Source organism: Meriones unguiculatus, chromosome 4, assembly GCF_030254825.1.
Source record: "Meriones unguiculatus strain TT.TT164.6M chromosome 4, Bangor_MerUng_6.1, whole genome shotgun sequence".
Taxonomy (NCBI): domain Eukaryota; kingdom Metazoa; phylum Chordata; class Mammalia; order Rodentia; family Muridae; genus Meriones; species Meriones unguiculatus.
In genome coordinates, this window is record NC_083352.1 from 102484969 (window position 1) to 102501301 (window position 16333).

At 45.9% G+C, this 16333-nt stretch overlaps 1 protein-coding gene across 1 annotated transcript in view; it reads right to left on the reverse strand.

Moving 5' to 3' along the window:
• Positions 1 to 5868: 5868 nt before the first annotated feature.
• The window catches only part of Osbpl2 (oxysterol binding protein like 2), a 45689-nt gene continuing 35224 nt past the window's right edge, over positions 5869 to 16333 (reverse strand). The window contains exons 10-14 of the mRNA XM_021646347.2: positions 15187 to 15310; positions 13453 to 13593; positions 10704 to 10827; positions 9516 to 9606; positions 5869 to 7139 (exon numbers count right to left, since the gene is read on the reverse strand). Coding sequence (XP_021502022.1) covers positions 7037 to 7139; positions 9516 to 9606; positions 10704 to 10827; positions 13453 to 13593; positions 15187 to 15310 — 583 coding nt within the window. The 3' untranslated portion in view covers positions 5869 to 7036. The remainder of the gene's footprint in view (positions 7140 to 9515; positions 9607 to 10703; positions 10828 to 13452; positions 13594 to 15186; positions 15311 to 16333) is intronic.

The following is a 16333-nucleotide window of genomic DNA, read 5'->3' on the forward strand; positions in this document are numbered from 1 at the left end:
ACTCAGCAGGTGCTACCATGTACCTCTACACAAACACTTCTCAGTTTCTAGCAGAAAACCAAGGTCAAGGCGGGGCAGTTTCTGTGTCTAGAAGGACTGTTACTCAGTGGGGACAGATGTGTTTTTTCATAATGAAAGCTTCCAGGACAAGCTAGGGGAATATGGCAGGACACCTCCTTTCATTAAAGTTTAGTCCCATGCATAAGGGAGGCACCCTCTTGGTCTCCTCCTGTCTTATAGGTTCTTCCTCACAATGTTATCACTAGGTTTTAGCCGAGTTGTACGTGGTACAGTTAAACCAAACACTGTACAGCCCACATAAGTGGGCTGAGACAACTCTTACTAAAGATCCCAGGTTGGCCTCCAAATCTTCATCTTCCTGTATAAGCTTCCTGAATGCTTCTGGGGTCACAGATGTACTACTGTGCCGCCAGGCTCCCCATTTATACTGAGCTCACAGTTCACCTGCTCCCCAGGCCCTTCTATGTTTCCAAAACATCCTGTTGTGGTAGTGCACTGTGTCCTGCTTAAAGAAACTTCTCTCAACAACAGCAATTAAATTTCTCCATGCCTTTTTTTTTTCCTGTCTTTGTTCTTTGAGAAAGGCTCTCTCTGTGTAGCCTTGGCTGTCCTGGACTCACACTGTAGACCAGGCTGGCCTTGAACTTACAGAGATCTGCCAGCCTCTACCTCCCAGAGTGCTAGGATTACAGGCATGCAGGATTTAAAAAATGTGCATGGAGTTTTACCTGCATGTGTGCAGGTACCACCATGTGTGAGTCTGGTGCCTGCAGTGAAAACAAGAGGAAGAGAAGGGCATCAGATCCCCTGGAACTAGAGTTATTAGGTTCTTCTGAGCTGCCATGAAGGTGCTGGGAACTAAATCTTTTGTCTACTGAGCCATCTCTCCAGCTTCCCATCCCTTTAATGGTGTGGTTGTGCTAAGGCCTTTGTGTGGAAGTCAGAGCACAGTGTTCAGAGATTCAGGAGTTAGTCTCTTCTGCCATGTGAATCCTGGGTATGGAACTCAGGTCATCAGGCTACAGCGCAAGTGCCTTTGCCCACTGAGCCATCTCACTGGTCCTCCAATGTCGTTTTATGGCTTGAAATCTAACACCAACATTCCATGGTCTGGATGTACCTGTGTTCACTCACTTGCTCAAGGAGGTCTTGGTTTCTTCTAAGTACTTGTTATGATTCCAGCTACTGTGAACAGCTGTGTGCAGGCTCTATAGACACAGCTGCTCTGTTTATATAAGTGTTAAGAACCTGGTTGTCAGGTTGTACGGCAGGGTTGTATTTAGTTTTGTTTTTTTTTGAGACAGGGTCTGTGTACTTAGGCTGGTCTTGAACTCAAGACTTTCCTGCTTTCCCCTCCAAGGCAGGAGGAAGGTGTGCAGCACCACAGGCACAGCATGTTTAACCTTCCTGTTAATAGACAGGTTCCATGTATCCCTGGCTATCCTGGAACTCACTATGCAAACCAGGCTGGTCTTGAAGGAACAGATCCAGCTGGCTCCACCTCTCCAGTGCTGGGTTAAGACATGTGTTTAGTCCCTGCCACCTGCCTCTGCATGCCCCTAGCAGTACTGAGTGTCCTGGGCTCTGTGTCCACCTTCACCATAGGTCAAGAATATATGGTGCTTCCTTGTTTTAGTTTCACCTCCCTAATGCTCCATGGCAATGCTGAGCACTTCCTATTTCACTTGTCATCTACGCTTCCTTTTTGATGAGGTGGCAATGTTTTTATTTTGTTTGTTTTTAATGATGTTTAAGTGCTACTACTGTGTGGCCCAGCTAGTATTTCTTAGTCATCTATCTAAGAGAAGTGCAAGCTGATACACAGGCTAGGTGTAGTGACTCATTCTGTAATCCCAGCAGTGAGGACGCTGAGAGTAGTGGTTTCAAGCTACATGAGACTTGACCTCAAAAACAAAACAAACAAAGAAACAAAAAAGAGGGTCTGGGGAGATAAGTCAACTGTTAAAGTGCTTGCCCGAGTTTGCACTCCAACTCCAGGTAAAAAGGCCAGGCATGTGCTTGCAGACCCAGTGCTGGGGAGATGGTTCATGTAGCTCACTAATCAGCCAGGCTAGCCCAATCATGCTCTTCAGGTCCCAGACAGAGGCTGTCCCCAAAACAAGTTGCATGGCACCTGAGAATGACACCTAAGGATGAACTCTGGTCTCTGCACACAGAAAGGAGATGTCCACAGAAAAAGCTGGGTACAAATATCTCATGGTTTTCTTCACAATTGCTCCAAATTTGAGGCTGTCTGGTGAGTGGACAAAAGGAGACACCCCACCGCTTACTAACAGAAAAACAAATAAACAAACTTGGGCTCACACACACGTGCCCACAGTGACTTTCAAACGAACTATTAAAATGAAAACAGCCAGGCTGAAAGAAAGGGCAGAATCTTGGGCACAAAGCCAGGTGGGGGTGGTCAGGGTTGGGGAAGCCTGTATAATAGGGATCTACATAGTTACTCCAGTTGGCTTTTGCAGCATGTGACCACGCAACAGTATCAACTAGCTGGGAATCATAGGTTACACCTCTCAAGAAGAGGCCCCACTGTAATGAAGGTACGGGCCCCAGGCAGTTCCACCTTCTGGTGTTTGCTCCTTGGGGTCAGACTGGAGGAAACAGGCATAATGTGCTAATCATCAGGTGCTGTGGCTGAGCACCTGTGGCAATGGTGCCATCTGCCCTGCACAGCTGGAACACTCCAATCACAGGAATTCTAGAAGACCATCTGTTCCTTTCCACAAGAGTCATGATACTAGATAAACTTCTGGGCTCCCTCCCAAGCAGCCAGGTTACTCCCAACCCAGCTGCTTCATGGCTTCTAACAGCAATCTCCAGTCCCCAGGAGAGAGGACAATTAAACAGAGCTGCTACAACTCAAAAGTCTGAAACCCCCATCCTGACATGCCACCCCATAGTACCCTCCCCACCAGGACAAGCCATTTTAAGATATAATTCATTTGCTAGGCCAGCTCTACAGAACACCCAGTCAGAATACCTATTGCAGTTGGGTATGAGGACTTGTCTGCACCTTTTCCCAGAAAAGTCAAGAGCCCCGAGACAGTGAAAAATTATCTAATGTAAAATAAATGTCAACCACAAGCCATTTCCAAAGAATCTCTACTCAAGCCTGAAAGTTAACATTTATATACTCACAGATTGGTGCACAATCGTCAAAAACCAAACCAAAACAAACCCAGAAATGATTGGTTCTGCTAAATAAATGGTATTGACAGTCAAAAAAATAAATATGTCACTAGCACATTTTCTTGCCTGACATTTCCATGTGTGTGGGTGGGTGTTGAAGGGCCAGCCATGCATAGGCATAACGATGAGGAATGCAGACACAAAACAGCCTGAGGTCAAGAGCCAGACCAGAATGGACGGCAAATGTCACCATCATCTCTATATTTGCTTTCTGAACATCTGGTGAGTGCAGCTGGCTCTGAGAGCCGCCTAGAGAAGGATGACATCCACAGAGCTCAACACTGAAAAAAACCTCACACCAAGCACATGGAAGGAGCCGAGACGACACCAGTTCTTCTGAGGTTAGCTGGCTTTTGAGGCATGTGTCTGTTTCTAGCTAGGGTTTCTCTGTGTAGCCCTAGCTATCTTGGAACTAGCTCTGTAGACTAGGCTGGCCTCAAACTCAGAGATCTATGTCTGCCTCCCAAGTACTGGGATTAAAGGTGTGTGCCACCTCCACCTGGCAAGGTCAGCTGTTTTAACAGGCTGCAGGTCCCTATGTTTGGTACTCATATTAGACATAGTGAAGTCTACAAGATGAGATGGGAGGAAGCCATGGCTCTGAGGATTTTCTGTGCAACTTCTCCAGGTCCAAGAACTGGAGGCAGGGCATTCCCCCTTGCTGTGAGCCTAGAATCCAACTAGTTGGCCAGCTCAGGCATGCCTTGTACTTGCAAACCCTGATTTACACTCTAAGGACCTGGGATTTCAGGTATGCCCACTATTTGGTCTAGCTCACATTACAACTTTTAGAGCTGTCTCCATATTTACTCTTGAGATAGTAAGGAGGCATAAAACTTGCAACTCCCTTTCAGAGGGAGAACTTTCCATAGGAGCAGAGTGTGGCAGGAGCCTTCCTTGAAGCAGCTCCCTGAGGAGCTGGTTCACTAACAGGGAAGAGGTTTCCCAAGCTTTTCTTTCTGATTTTCTAGGCTTGAACTATGAGGACACAAGAAGTAGAGGGCATTTCCTCTATACATGAGTATGCTTCCCCAGATGGCTAGTTCAATCAGCACTAAGATTCCAGGGCCATTGGGGCTGTGTGGCATCCTCCTAGGAGCACATGTAGGGTCCTGTTCAGCCTGCTCTGTACCAGACTTTGGCTTGTGACACAGACTTTTTGACAGACACCAGTAATCGTTGTAAGCTTTGCGGAGCCTGCAAGCTGTGAGTGGCAGTGGGAGCTGTTCCATTGAAACTCTAACTGGTTTCCTGCTTCCCAACACAGGGCTATGAAAGCAAATTCACGTATGTGGGTGTAATCTCTTTCCTTCTTACAGGACTATGCTCCCAGAGTATTGCAGGTCCTCAGCCAAAGATTTCCTTCTGTTTACTCTCCAGAATTGAAAAGCTGGAATTGGAGGAGCAGATTAGAAAAACTGACGTGCATCAGGGCCAGGCCTGCTTCCTCTAGCCAAGCCCTGGCAAGAAGACGTGGATGCTGGTGACCCAGCTTCAGAGGACCATCAGAGCAATGAGATACAGCTAGTTGTTTCAATAATTTAAAAAAGTTACTTTTTTACATAAAACACTCCAGATGCGTTTATCTTCTCACCTCTAAATCTCTAATAGATTACAGTAATTTTCCTTGGGCTTGTAGAAATGTGACACAATTCTAACTTCAATTAGAATAAAAGCAAAAAACAAGGAGAGCTATTTGAGATTATCACTACTGGTGGCTCTAAGTTCTTTTTTGTTTTTTTTGAGATGTGGTCTCATATTTCCTAGGCTAGTCAGCTCGCTTTGTGGCCAAGGATGGTTTAAACTACTGATCATCCTGCCTCTACAACCTGACTTCGGAATATTACATTTGCAAAGGTCTGCTGCCTTTTTCCTTCCATGAGGATGTCTCAAGTGACAGGATTACTCTGTAAACACCAGGGCCCCATGCAAGGCTGCTCACAAGCAGCTGATTAGGAAGCCATCTTTCAATGTGTATCTTCCATGGAAAAGCTCACTGTGGAAGCTTCCGTGAGCTGCCAGGGTGAGGAGTCAGAGTGGCAGCTTCTCCATGTGTTGGTGCAGGCAGACTGCAGTGGTAAACTCATCACTGCTATACTCACCTGGCACAGAGCTATCCTATCCTTTCTCCTTTCCCCTTGTATTTCTGGTTTAGGCAAATGCACACAGGAACTGGGTGTGGGGGTTGTGTGCATAGTGATGAACCCTAAAACACCTGGAGCTTTGCCTCAGGAGATGATATGGAGATAAAAACCCACTGGCTTTTATTTCACTGATGAGAGAGGTCTGTCGGCTTTATGAAATAATCATTTCAATGTGCCTTAGACTTGTATTCTTTAACCTTTTCAGCTTTCCACCTTTTGGGGGAATGAGCTGTGTGTGAGCATAGATAGCCATGGTCTGGAGAGGCAAATGACCCCCTGGTTGCCCTTTTCTCCCATACACTTTATTACATTCTCCTCTTGGAATGATGATAAAGGCATAAACCTTCAGATGTATCTCAGAGCTATCCGAAGCTTTGTTAAGGGGTCTCAGTAGATACAGCAGAGACGCTAGCCCTGGGTGGTCCCCTGGCTGCCACAGAAACACCTGTTTTTTGTTTCCACAGCTATAAAATCAAACCTTCAACCCACGTTGGCTTTTCAAAGTGTTTTAATGACAGAGGTGGTTCGGAAGCCTGGACATAGCGAGAATACCTTCTTATTCAGAAGTGCCTGATATAGTAGCTCACACTCTATTTGAAGCATAGGTGTACATGTGTGCTCAAGCACAGGTATGTGCACACAGTAGATTGCCTTTGATGCAAAGAGCTCCACTGTGATCCTTGGTGTCACCATTTCTACATAAAGTCCATCACTTGACAGGAATGCAAGATGGACACACCTACTCGTGTTAAAACAGTTTTAATGACACCAGGTAAGTAGATCTTGCTTCTGACCTCCCACTGCACACAACCAAATGTAAATTGCCTGGACTGAAACATGCTGGGGAAAGCAAACACAAGACTTTGGGGAGCACTGAGGGAACACACAGGCGAGGCGAGTGAAGAAATGGCCCTTCAGAGACAGGTGTGGTCCACAGTGGCAGTACAGCTGTGGGAGTGCTGTGGGCAGAGGCAAGGCCTCCTGGTAGGCTGGGAGCAGTCGTGGGGGTGTCTCATCTAAGTCACAGTGATCCTGCCACTCTGGCTTGTCACAGGGACACTTTGTTTGGACAGTACACAGTGGTGACTATGTATTTGCTGTGTTTCAGCAGATCATTCAAGTAGTTTTAATTTAAATATTTTCTAAAGTAATCTTTACCTTATTCAAGATTGGTAGAAAATACAGAATCTGGCAACTTGTCACTTCATTCCACGGGTGCCCTCCACAAAGAAGGGGGCCTGGCCTACAGGTTACTTTCAAGATCCATGTCTCCCTCCTTCTTGGGTCTGGGTTTAAAATTCTTCCAGAAACCCACACTACCGCCTTGAGAGGAACACACAGGCCCTGCTGGTTCTTCCTTCGTTACAATTTTATAACAGTGTGCTGCCAGCTCAGCTGGCCTTGTGCACTTCTGTCACCTGCAAAGTTGACTGTGGAGGTCTTCTGAGGCCTCAGTGAAGGTGAAGACCCAAGTGGAGCTTCATGAAGGGGCTGCAACATAGTGAAGTGCTGGGCAATCAGAGGCTAACTGAAGTCCTCCATCAGGTCCGAGGCTATCTCCACAGTTGTGGCTGGAGAAGCTGGTATCTGCCACCGTGAAGCTCAGATGCTATGAGGAGTCCAACCTCACAGGCCTCCTCCTGGCTCCCAGGCCTTACTTAGTAGATGTCTGGGCAGTCTGAGAAATTACGCTCAAAGTAATCCCCTGCATACAACCAGTCAGGAGTTCCTGTGTAAGGGTTATCGCCTGGATAGAACCACCTGCAGAACACAAGGGAGGTGGTCAGCAGATGGCAGGATCCACCTAAGTCAGCCTTCTCACAGCAGTATGTGCTATGGAGAAATGCAGCCTGGGGCAACACTGCCACTGATGGTAACTGACCAGCTTCCCTGTGGCTGTGCTTCCCCACACATCCGACACATCACTGTCTCCCAATACCCACACGGCTACTTTCAGAGGCTGGCTCATATGTGCATGAAGAAGGGACACATGAGGTTGAACCTCACCAGGTTCAGTGTGCACTCCTGCAACTGCACTGCACCAAACAAAGCAACTAAGGCCATCAGAAGTACTCAGGAAGCACATTCTGTGGGCACTCACAAAGAAGTGATGGGCTGGTTTTATAGCTCAGTGGTCAAGCAGTTTACCTGGCATGTGCCTTTGCCCAGCACCACAAAGAAAAAAAAAAGTAATTACCTTTAATGAAAAAAAAATGTCATTTTCACAACGGCTTATCCTGGGTTTGTTTGTTTGATTTTTAATTTCTTGCTTGTTTTTTAAGACAGGGTTTACTTGTATAGCCCTGGTTGTCCTGGAACTCATTCTGTAGACCAGGCTGGCCTCAAACTCAAGAGATCCACCTGCCTCTGCCTCTTGAGTGCTGGGATCAAATGCATGTTCCACTATCACCCAGCCTGGATTATTTATTTTTAATTACTTATTTCTTGAGACAGTGACTCATTATACAGCTCAGGTTTGCCTGGAATCCAGGCTGGCCTCAAACTCAAAACTCTCCTGTCCAGAAGGCTGGAACTAGAGATACAAGCCATAGCACCCGCTTATGTTTTCAATACTTTAGAAGACCAATGAAAGAACATTATTTTCAAGTTTTACTCTAGATCAAGGACAAATTCCAAAAACAGACATTAAAGGCACAGTATTAAATCAGAAACCCATGCACCAACAGTTGGCTCAGAGACTGGAAGAGTGGCACAGTGGTAGAGTATCTGCCACGTACACAAGACTCTGGGTTCCATCTTCATCACAGCACAAGAAAACTTGTTTCAAAACTCCATCCCTGTCGGGTGGTACTGACACACACCTGTAATCCCAGCAGGGGTGGTCATGGGTGGTGTGTATGCAGAGGCAGGCAGATCTCTGAGTTTGAGGTCAGCCGGGTCTACAGAGTGAGTTGCCAGCCAGGACTACACAGAGAAACCCGACTCCAAAAACAAAACAAACAATCAAAAAAAAAAAAAAAAAAAAAAAAAAAAAAACCAAACAAACAATAACCCAGCCCTGTGTCATCAGAGATGGTTGTTAATATGACCTAGAAACAAATACCACAAGGAATGGAGCCTAGCAGGCACAGTGACACACATCTGTTCTTTCAGCTCCTCTGAAGCCTGGGATTCGGAGCTGCTTGAGTTCAAGACTGGACAACAGTGAAAGCCATCTTAAGAATAAAAAGCAACAATAAAAACAACCAGTCTGAGCAGGGCAGTGCTGGTGCTTGCCTTTAATCCCACCACTTGGGAGGCAGAGGCAGGCAGATCTCTCTGACTTTGAAGCCAGCCTGGTCTACAAAGTGAGTTCCAGAACAGCCAAGGCTACACAGAGAAAAACCTTGTCTCAAAAAACCCAAAACAACAAAAAACCCAAATCCAACAACCAGCCTAAAAACTGAAGTTTAAAATACCCAAAAACTTTTACAAAAAAGACAAAAAATATTTATGTGCACTTATACAGGTACATATTTTGCTTATGATTAGTTATTACAGTGCTTTGACTACTGAAGAAAAATATAGCCAATGTAAGAAATATGAGAAGTAAGGCTAAAATCCTGGCAACTGGTCTAGGCCCATGAGTCATAACATACCCTCTGCATGGGCCCCATATAGGCAAAGAGCCCACCTCAGGGCTGCATCTTCACTCCCACAATAGAGACTTTCCTGATGCCATAGCGGGTCTGACAGCAGGACCTGGGCTTCAGCCTGATGCCACATTGCCTACAGGTAGGTGATCTGTGTGCATGTGTGCATCACATTTCCACAATGTATACATGTAAGAACAGCATCAAAACTCTCACCAGTTGTTTAAGTAAGCAGCTAGGTTCAGGCTATACTTTTGTCTTTAAACTGGCCATATCTGAAAATACATTTTGGGTCAAATTTGCTGTGAGGCAGGGCAGCACAGCCTAGGAGTGAGGTGACCTGTCTTCAAGATATATGCTAACCTGATAGCCCAGCCACAAGCATCATGGTAGCAGTGGTGGGTTAACTATCTTTATGGACCCACAGACTGCTGCTACTTAGCCACCAGGGCTGGGCAGGAAAGGGAGTAAGCTGGTACTGCCTATGATGGGGCTGTGGCCACTTCACTGCCCAGGCATGTAAGTCTTCACTGTTCCAACTCACCTGGTCCGCCACTCTGCTTCCTCTTTGGCACGTTCTTTTCTGGCCTCTCTCTGTTTTTCCTCTAGCCGCTCCTTCTCCTGGCTGGCCAGATCTAGGTCCAAGCAAATAAGCAAGCACTTGAAGCTTCTGTTATGTCAGAGATGCCAGATCCCATCTCAACCCCAAGAGGACCTGTTCCACTTTGATTACAAAGTGTGAGGGGTGAGCTCTGGCTCTAGGAGACCAAGTGTTAAGGCGGAGTTGTTCCCCATGAATGTGTGAAAGCACTTCTCCTGGACAAGCAGAGTGGGAGGCAGCACACTGGACCATAATAACTCCAAGTGTGGTCTGTGATGTGCTGGGCAGCTTAATGGCACCTGAAGCCCAAGTGAGAAAGTAAGTAGCTGAAAGAATGCGCTCACAGGACCCCAAAGTATAAGATCCAAAATCTATTCGCTATTAAAAGATGTTTACTGAACCTTCACCTTGTGGAATAAACAGAGGCTTCTGATGATGGGCAGAGGATGAGTTCCAAGGGACGAGCACCATCTGCCCCTCTCCATGGGCATGCCTTTCTCTAGCAAGGAGCTTGCTGGTATTGGATCTAGCTTAGTGAGCAGTAGGCAAGCCTCCACACTGAGAACCTGAGCACAGAGCTCACATGGAGCATGGCTGTCTGATGCTGGGAGAATGAGATACACCCTGCATCTCTGCTCATGTGAACTCTGCCTGAAGTCAGTCCTGAAATGCAAGCACCCTCCCTCTGAGCTACACCCCTAGCTTCTGAAATGCAACTTTAACACCCACTGAATTAAATAATAAAGTTTTGTGACTTGTATTTTGTTCATTTTTTGCACTAATTTACTTTTTTGTTGTTGCTGTTTTGAGACAAGGTTTTACAGGTAGCCCAGTCTGCCCTGGAACTCACTATGCAGCTCACACTGGCCTGGAGCTTATATGAGTCTCTCTGGTACTGGGATATAACAGGTACGTGTCACCACACCTGGTTCATTCATTCTCAATTTAATTTTAACACTTTACAAAGGACAAGTCTGTGACAAGCTGGAAGCTAACGTGTTCACCGCCTTTCATTGCTCTGTAAAGCACTGTCCTTAACACTGTTAGCCTGGATAAAGGGTCTGGGCATCGTCTCACAGAGAAAGCCTAAGCTCACCCACACAAGCCCTCTTGGGAGGGCCCAGCAGTTACCCATGTTGCCATTCTCCATGCCGCGGATGTCAGGGCGGAGGCGGCAGTCTGTGGGTGGCAGGGTCTTCTCCATGCCTGACTCCAATTCATTGAGACTCACAGTGAAACTGGTGAAGTTGTACATCTGCAGGAGAAGACCAGAAGCACTGTTATAGACGGCTGCATGAAAATGATCTACGGGAGCCTGAAACCCCTGAGAAAACGGTGTCCTTCTGTCCAGGCACTATGTGTTAAATGTCTGAGACTAATCTCCAGTTCAGCAACCTGAGGCAGAGCTGCCATATGCTGCACACATGACATCCCTCAGCTTGTGGTAAAGCCTTCCCAGGCCTTGACACCTCTGCTCTTCCTACTGGCCTTCTCTTCTCCTTCTCGACATCACCTATAAGTATGTGGCTCAAGGGCCACAGGGCATGTAAATTTTCTTTGGTCACCCTGCTTAAGTGACTTCCAGGATACTATGTCACTAAAAATAATAGCAGATACACAGGATCCCTGAAGCTTGACTGCCACAGCACCAGAGGTCTGTGGAAGGAAGTGTTGGGGAGAATCTGTGGCTCTCCAACATGGTCCTCAGGTGGCCACAGCTCACACCTGACTCTTTAGAACCCTGCTCCATTACTAGACTCCTTGCCCTAGAACCAGCTTGCCCAGTATCCTCGGAGGTACTGGTCCTCATGAGTGTGCACTCTGCCTTTCCAGGTCCTGTTTATACTACCCCAGATTCACCAACCCGACCCCCACCCCGGCATGCATGCAGGACTAGACCAGCACTCTGAACCAAAAATGAACAAGAATTCACCTTAACAGAAATTTCCCTGAACAACACATGGGGTTTATTCTTCTAAAAATAATCTAGAAGAATACTGTTTCATTAGTTCATGCTGTCCTATAACAGTGAGTATGCTAGGTAAGGTTTTTTGTTTTTGGCAACTTTGATACAAGATTGAGTCATCTGGGAAAAGGGAATCTCAGTTGAGAAAAATGGCTCCTTTGGATGGTCTGTAGACAAGTCTGTGGGACATTCATGGCTGATGTGGGACGGCCCAGGCACACTGAACAGTGCACCTCTACCCTGGGCATGTGTCTTGGAGGGTGTAAGAAAAGTAGCTGAATGCAGCCCAGGAAATAAGCCAGGAAGCAGCTCTCCTCACTGTCTCTGCTTCAGTTTCTGCCTAGTCTTCCCACAGCAATGGACTGTTACCTCAAGTATAAGCCTTTCCTCCCCAAACTAGTTTTGGTCAGTGTTCTATTGCAGCAATGAAAGCAAACTAACATAATAAGGCAACATATTCACAGGTAAATGAGGCCCTTTGTTCTTCTTATACTTATTTATTCTGTGTATGGGTGTAGTTGTACATGTGCCATTATGTGTGCGGGCTCATGCATGTACTTCAGAGAATAACCTGAAAGCGCTGACTCCTTCCTTCCACCATATATGTTCCAAGGATCAAACTGAAGTTGAGGTCTTACCCACTGAGCCATGTCACTGCCCCCCCAAAACCCAAAAATTTTTTTTTGGGCATGGTGCTAGGGACAGAATTTAGAGCTTTGTTTGTGCATGCTAGGTAGTCTACATAACAAGCCCGGGAGCCCCCTTTTAAAAACATTACTTATTTATTTATATTATTATTATTATTATTGACAGGGTTTCTCTGTGTAGCTTCAGCTGTCCTGGAACTCACTCTGTAGACCAGGCTGTCTTGAACTCAGAGATCCACATGACTCTGCCTCCTGAGTGCTGGGACTAAAGGCATGCACCACCACCTAGCTTTATTTATTTACTTATTTTGAGACAGGGTCTCATCTCTGGTTGTCCTGGAACTCACTTTGGAGACTTGTAGTACCCTCAAACTACCAGAGGATCTACTTGCCTCTGCCTCCTCATGCACTACCACACCTGACTCCTTTTTATTTTTTAACTACGTGTGTGTGTGTATATATCTATGTACAGAAGAGTGCAAGTGAACACAGGTGTGCTCAGAAACCAGGAGTGTTAGAGCCCTCTGGAGCTTGAGTGACGGGCAGTTGTGAACTACTTCACATGGGTGCTGAGAAGAGAAATCAGGTCCCCTGGAAGAACAACAATCACTTAAGTCTAAGCCATCTCTCTAGTCCCTGAAGCCCTCTCTCTTTAAATTTTTTTTTTTTTTTAATATGTATTAGTGTTTTGATTGTCTGTGTGAGGGTGTCAGATCCCCTGGAACTAGAGTTATAGACAATTGTGAGCTGCCATATGAGTGCTGGGAATTGAACCAGGGTCCTTTGGAAGAGCAGCCAGTGCTCTTAACTGCTGAGCCATCTCTCCAGCCTCATGGAGCTCTCTTTTAATGAGATGTGGACAAGACAGAGTTCTGAAGGTGTAACCAAGCACTAGCGTGCTTGATGGAAGGACTGGTATGGAGACTAGGGAGCACCAATGCTGCAGGTACACAGACTGAGTCATAAATTCTGATCAAGATACCAATGCTAGGTAGATGGCCTTACACTATTCCCAGGTCCCACATAGGCAACACAGCATGCAGACGTCACTCTCAGGCTGGATCATGGCAAAGGCTCAAGGTAGCTCTAGGTAGTGAGGGCCTTTATGACTGTAGGGATGTGATGAAGCCTCCCTGTCTGCTTGGGGACAGCTGGGTGGCTATGTGTAAGAACAAAGTAGAAGAGTTGTGGGCCTGACTAGAAAGGTACAAAGAGGAATAGTCTGCAGCAGACAACAGGCCTGGCTTCAGAGAGGGTTGACACAGACCTGAGCTGAGTTAGGGGGCCGGCTGTTGATCCTCCAGAGTAGCTTACTGCCAGGGATGATTTGCACCGTCTCTTGAGCCACAGGAACATCATCTGCCATATCGCCAGGTACATCGCTGTTACCCTTCTCAGGGCCGTCATCCTGAAACACAGGACACCTCAGTATGGCCACTGGCTAAGAGACCTGTCCTCAGAGCATTTAAAGACTTGCTCCCAAGGGCCCAGGCAGTGCCAAAGCCTTTTCTAACTGAGAAGGAAAAAAAAAATCAAACTCCTGTTGGTAAGGCCATCAGGCTTCCACATGGCTTTGCTTTCCGTAGAGCTGTGCCAGGCTGAACTTCTACGCTCTCAAAGAGAAGAAAAACACAGGTTGAAAGAGCAACAGGTACACACACTGTCCTCAACACATGCTTGGCCATGTGTTTGCCCTCCTTCTGGACCCAGAACATCTCATCTGAGACAGAAGGCATTCTGATGCCATCTGTTCTCCAACCCAAAGCAGTTCTCCTGGGCAAGCTCATGAGCCCAAACCATTTTAACAGACACAGCTGTCTGATCTGCCTTTAAAGTCAGCTATAGGACACAGCTGTGAAGGGAAGCTGGCAGCTCAGGCCTCCTACCTGCCAGCAGCAAGCCACCTGAACCTAAACAGCTAAGGGAGGGCAATTATTGCTACATGATCCAAGGGAGCACTAAGTTAGTGAAAATGGCACCAGACACTGCTCGGCAGATTTAACACTAAATGAACTTTTGAACTTTTTCTTTTCTTTCTCCATTTTTTTTTTTTTTTTTTTTTTTGAGACAGAGTTGTCACTCACTATGTAGTCCCTGGATATCTCTGGGAACTTGTTACGTAGATTAGGCTGCCTTGGAACTCATAGATGTCCTCTTGTGTTTGCCTCCTGAGTATACTACCACCACACTGGTGAAATTTTTCTTTTTTAAAAAATAAAAATATCACCAGGTGATGTTGGTGTGTGTCTTTAATCCCAGCACTTGGGAGGCAGAAGCAGGCAGATCTTGGGAGTTTGAGGCCAGCCTGTTGAGTTCCAGGACAGTCAGGGCTACACAGAGAAACTGTCTCAAAAACAAACAAAATTATCTTAAAAGGTGTATATATACACAACATAACAAAAGCAGATACTTGAATGAAGTAGAACATTTTTTGTTAAATAAATAGCAAACATCTCTGGTATAAAACATCCTGATATTTTTTTTAAATCTAGACAATATGACACCTCTTTTGAACTATTACTTTTAATTTTAATTTTGCTTAATAACTCATAGTCATCAGCATTCCAAAATTCTTAGAGGAAAGTCTTTGCCAGTACTTCCTGACTGCTGAATATATTACTGAGACATCATAGCTGGAAAAAGAAATGAAATGCATTTGACTTCTTAAATAGGTCTCAGCTACCTCAGGCAAAGCAAAAGAGATTTATTACAAAGAACTATGTGAAAAGGCTTGCATTCCTTTAGAATATAAGCTGGAAGCTTATAAAAGCAACTACAACATAATTGAAAGAAAGTCAAACACCTCTGCCCCTATACCAGAACCTAGACAGAAGACAGTTTTGCCTGGACAGACATACTCCACCCACTACATGTGTGTGTGTATATATATATATATATATATACATACATTCTGGCAGAGGCCACAAAAGCACAGTGCTTCTGAAGGGCTTATCCACCTTAAGTCCAACCTTGATCAGGGCTAGCTGAAGTGGGCACTCACCATCTTGGCCTTCCTGGCATGATCACCTCTCTTCTCGTGCTTCTTAAAGGATTCATATGAAGCAGGATCTATGCCCCACAAGCATTCTGTCCACTTGCCATATATTATAAAGAGCTTCTTCCTGCTGCAATAAAGGAGTTTAAAATACAGTTAAGAGCAATCACCTACAGGGCTGCATCTTAGTGCTGACCTGGGGATGGTCCCCTTCTGCCAGGTCTTCACCGTCCTCAGGGCCTTAGAGAGCAGGCGGGAAGCACAAACATATTTTAAATGTAACACTGCATGTGCAGACCCTTTGCTAGGGTAAGTACTCTACCACTGAGCCTCACCCCACAACCTGTTAATTCTTTAAATACAGGGGGTTTTCATGTACTGTGAGTCTTTTAGACCTTTTCCCATCAACTCTATCCATAATGCCTCCCAAGGTCACATGATGGAGTCGCTTTCTCTTTGGTTATCATCTGTTCTCCTCATCTAATTGTAGCTCTGGAGAACTGCACAGTACAGTCACAGACTCTTCCTCCTATCAAAAGGAACAGAGCCTGTTTAGGATGGGATATCTTTTTCCTTTTCCTCTATCTGGGACAAGCACAGGTGGCCACATGCTCTTTGGGCACTGCTGCCCTGACAGGACAGCACAAGAGGACACATGTACATGGCCAGGCACTTGCAGAGAACTCAGCCCAGCTTCTTAAACAAGTCAGTTTAGTAGACAACTCTTTCGCTGTTGTTGTTATTTTATTTTTGTTTTTCTAGACGGGGTTTCTCTGTATAGCCCTGGTTGTCCTGGACTAGCTCTGTAGACCATGCTAGCCTCAGACTCACAAAGATTTGCCTGTGTCTGCCTCCCTGAGTGCTGGGATTACAGGCATGTGTCACTGCGCCCGGGTACTAGGCAACTAACTCTTTAACTTTAAAGAAAAAAGTATGCTTGGGGCTGAAGAGAAGGTTCAGTGAGAACTGGATGAATAAGCACAAGGATGTAAACTCAGATCCTAGAGCCGCATGAAGCTGGTAGTAACACTGGTGGGAAGCAGATGCAGCGCCAGCCAGCCAGAGTCAAGCCAAATCAGTGATCTCCAAGCTCAGCGCCACCCATCCTCAAAAATAAAAAATAACACAGAACGATGGAGGAAAATTTCCAATA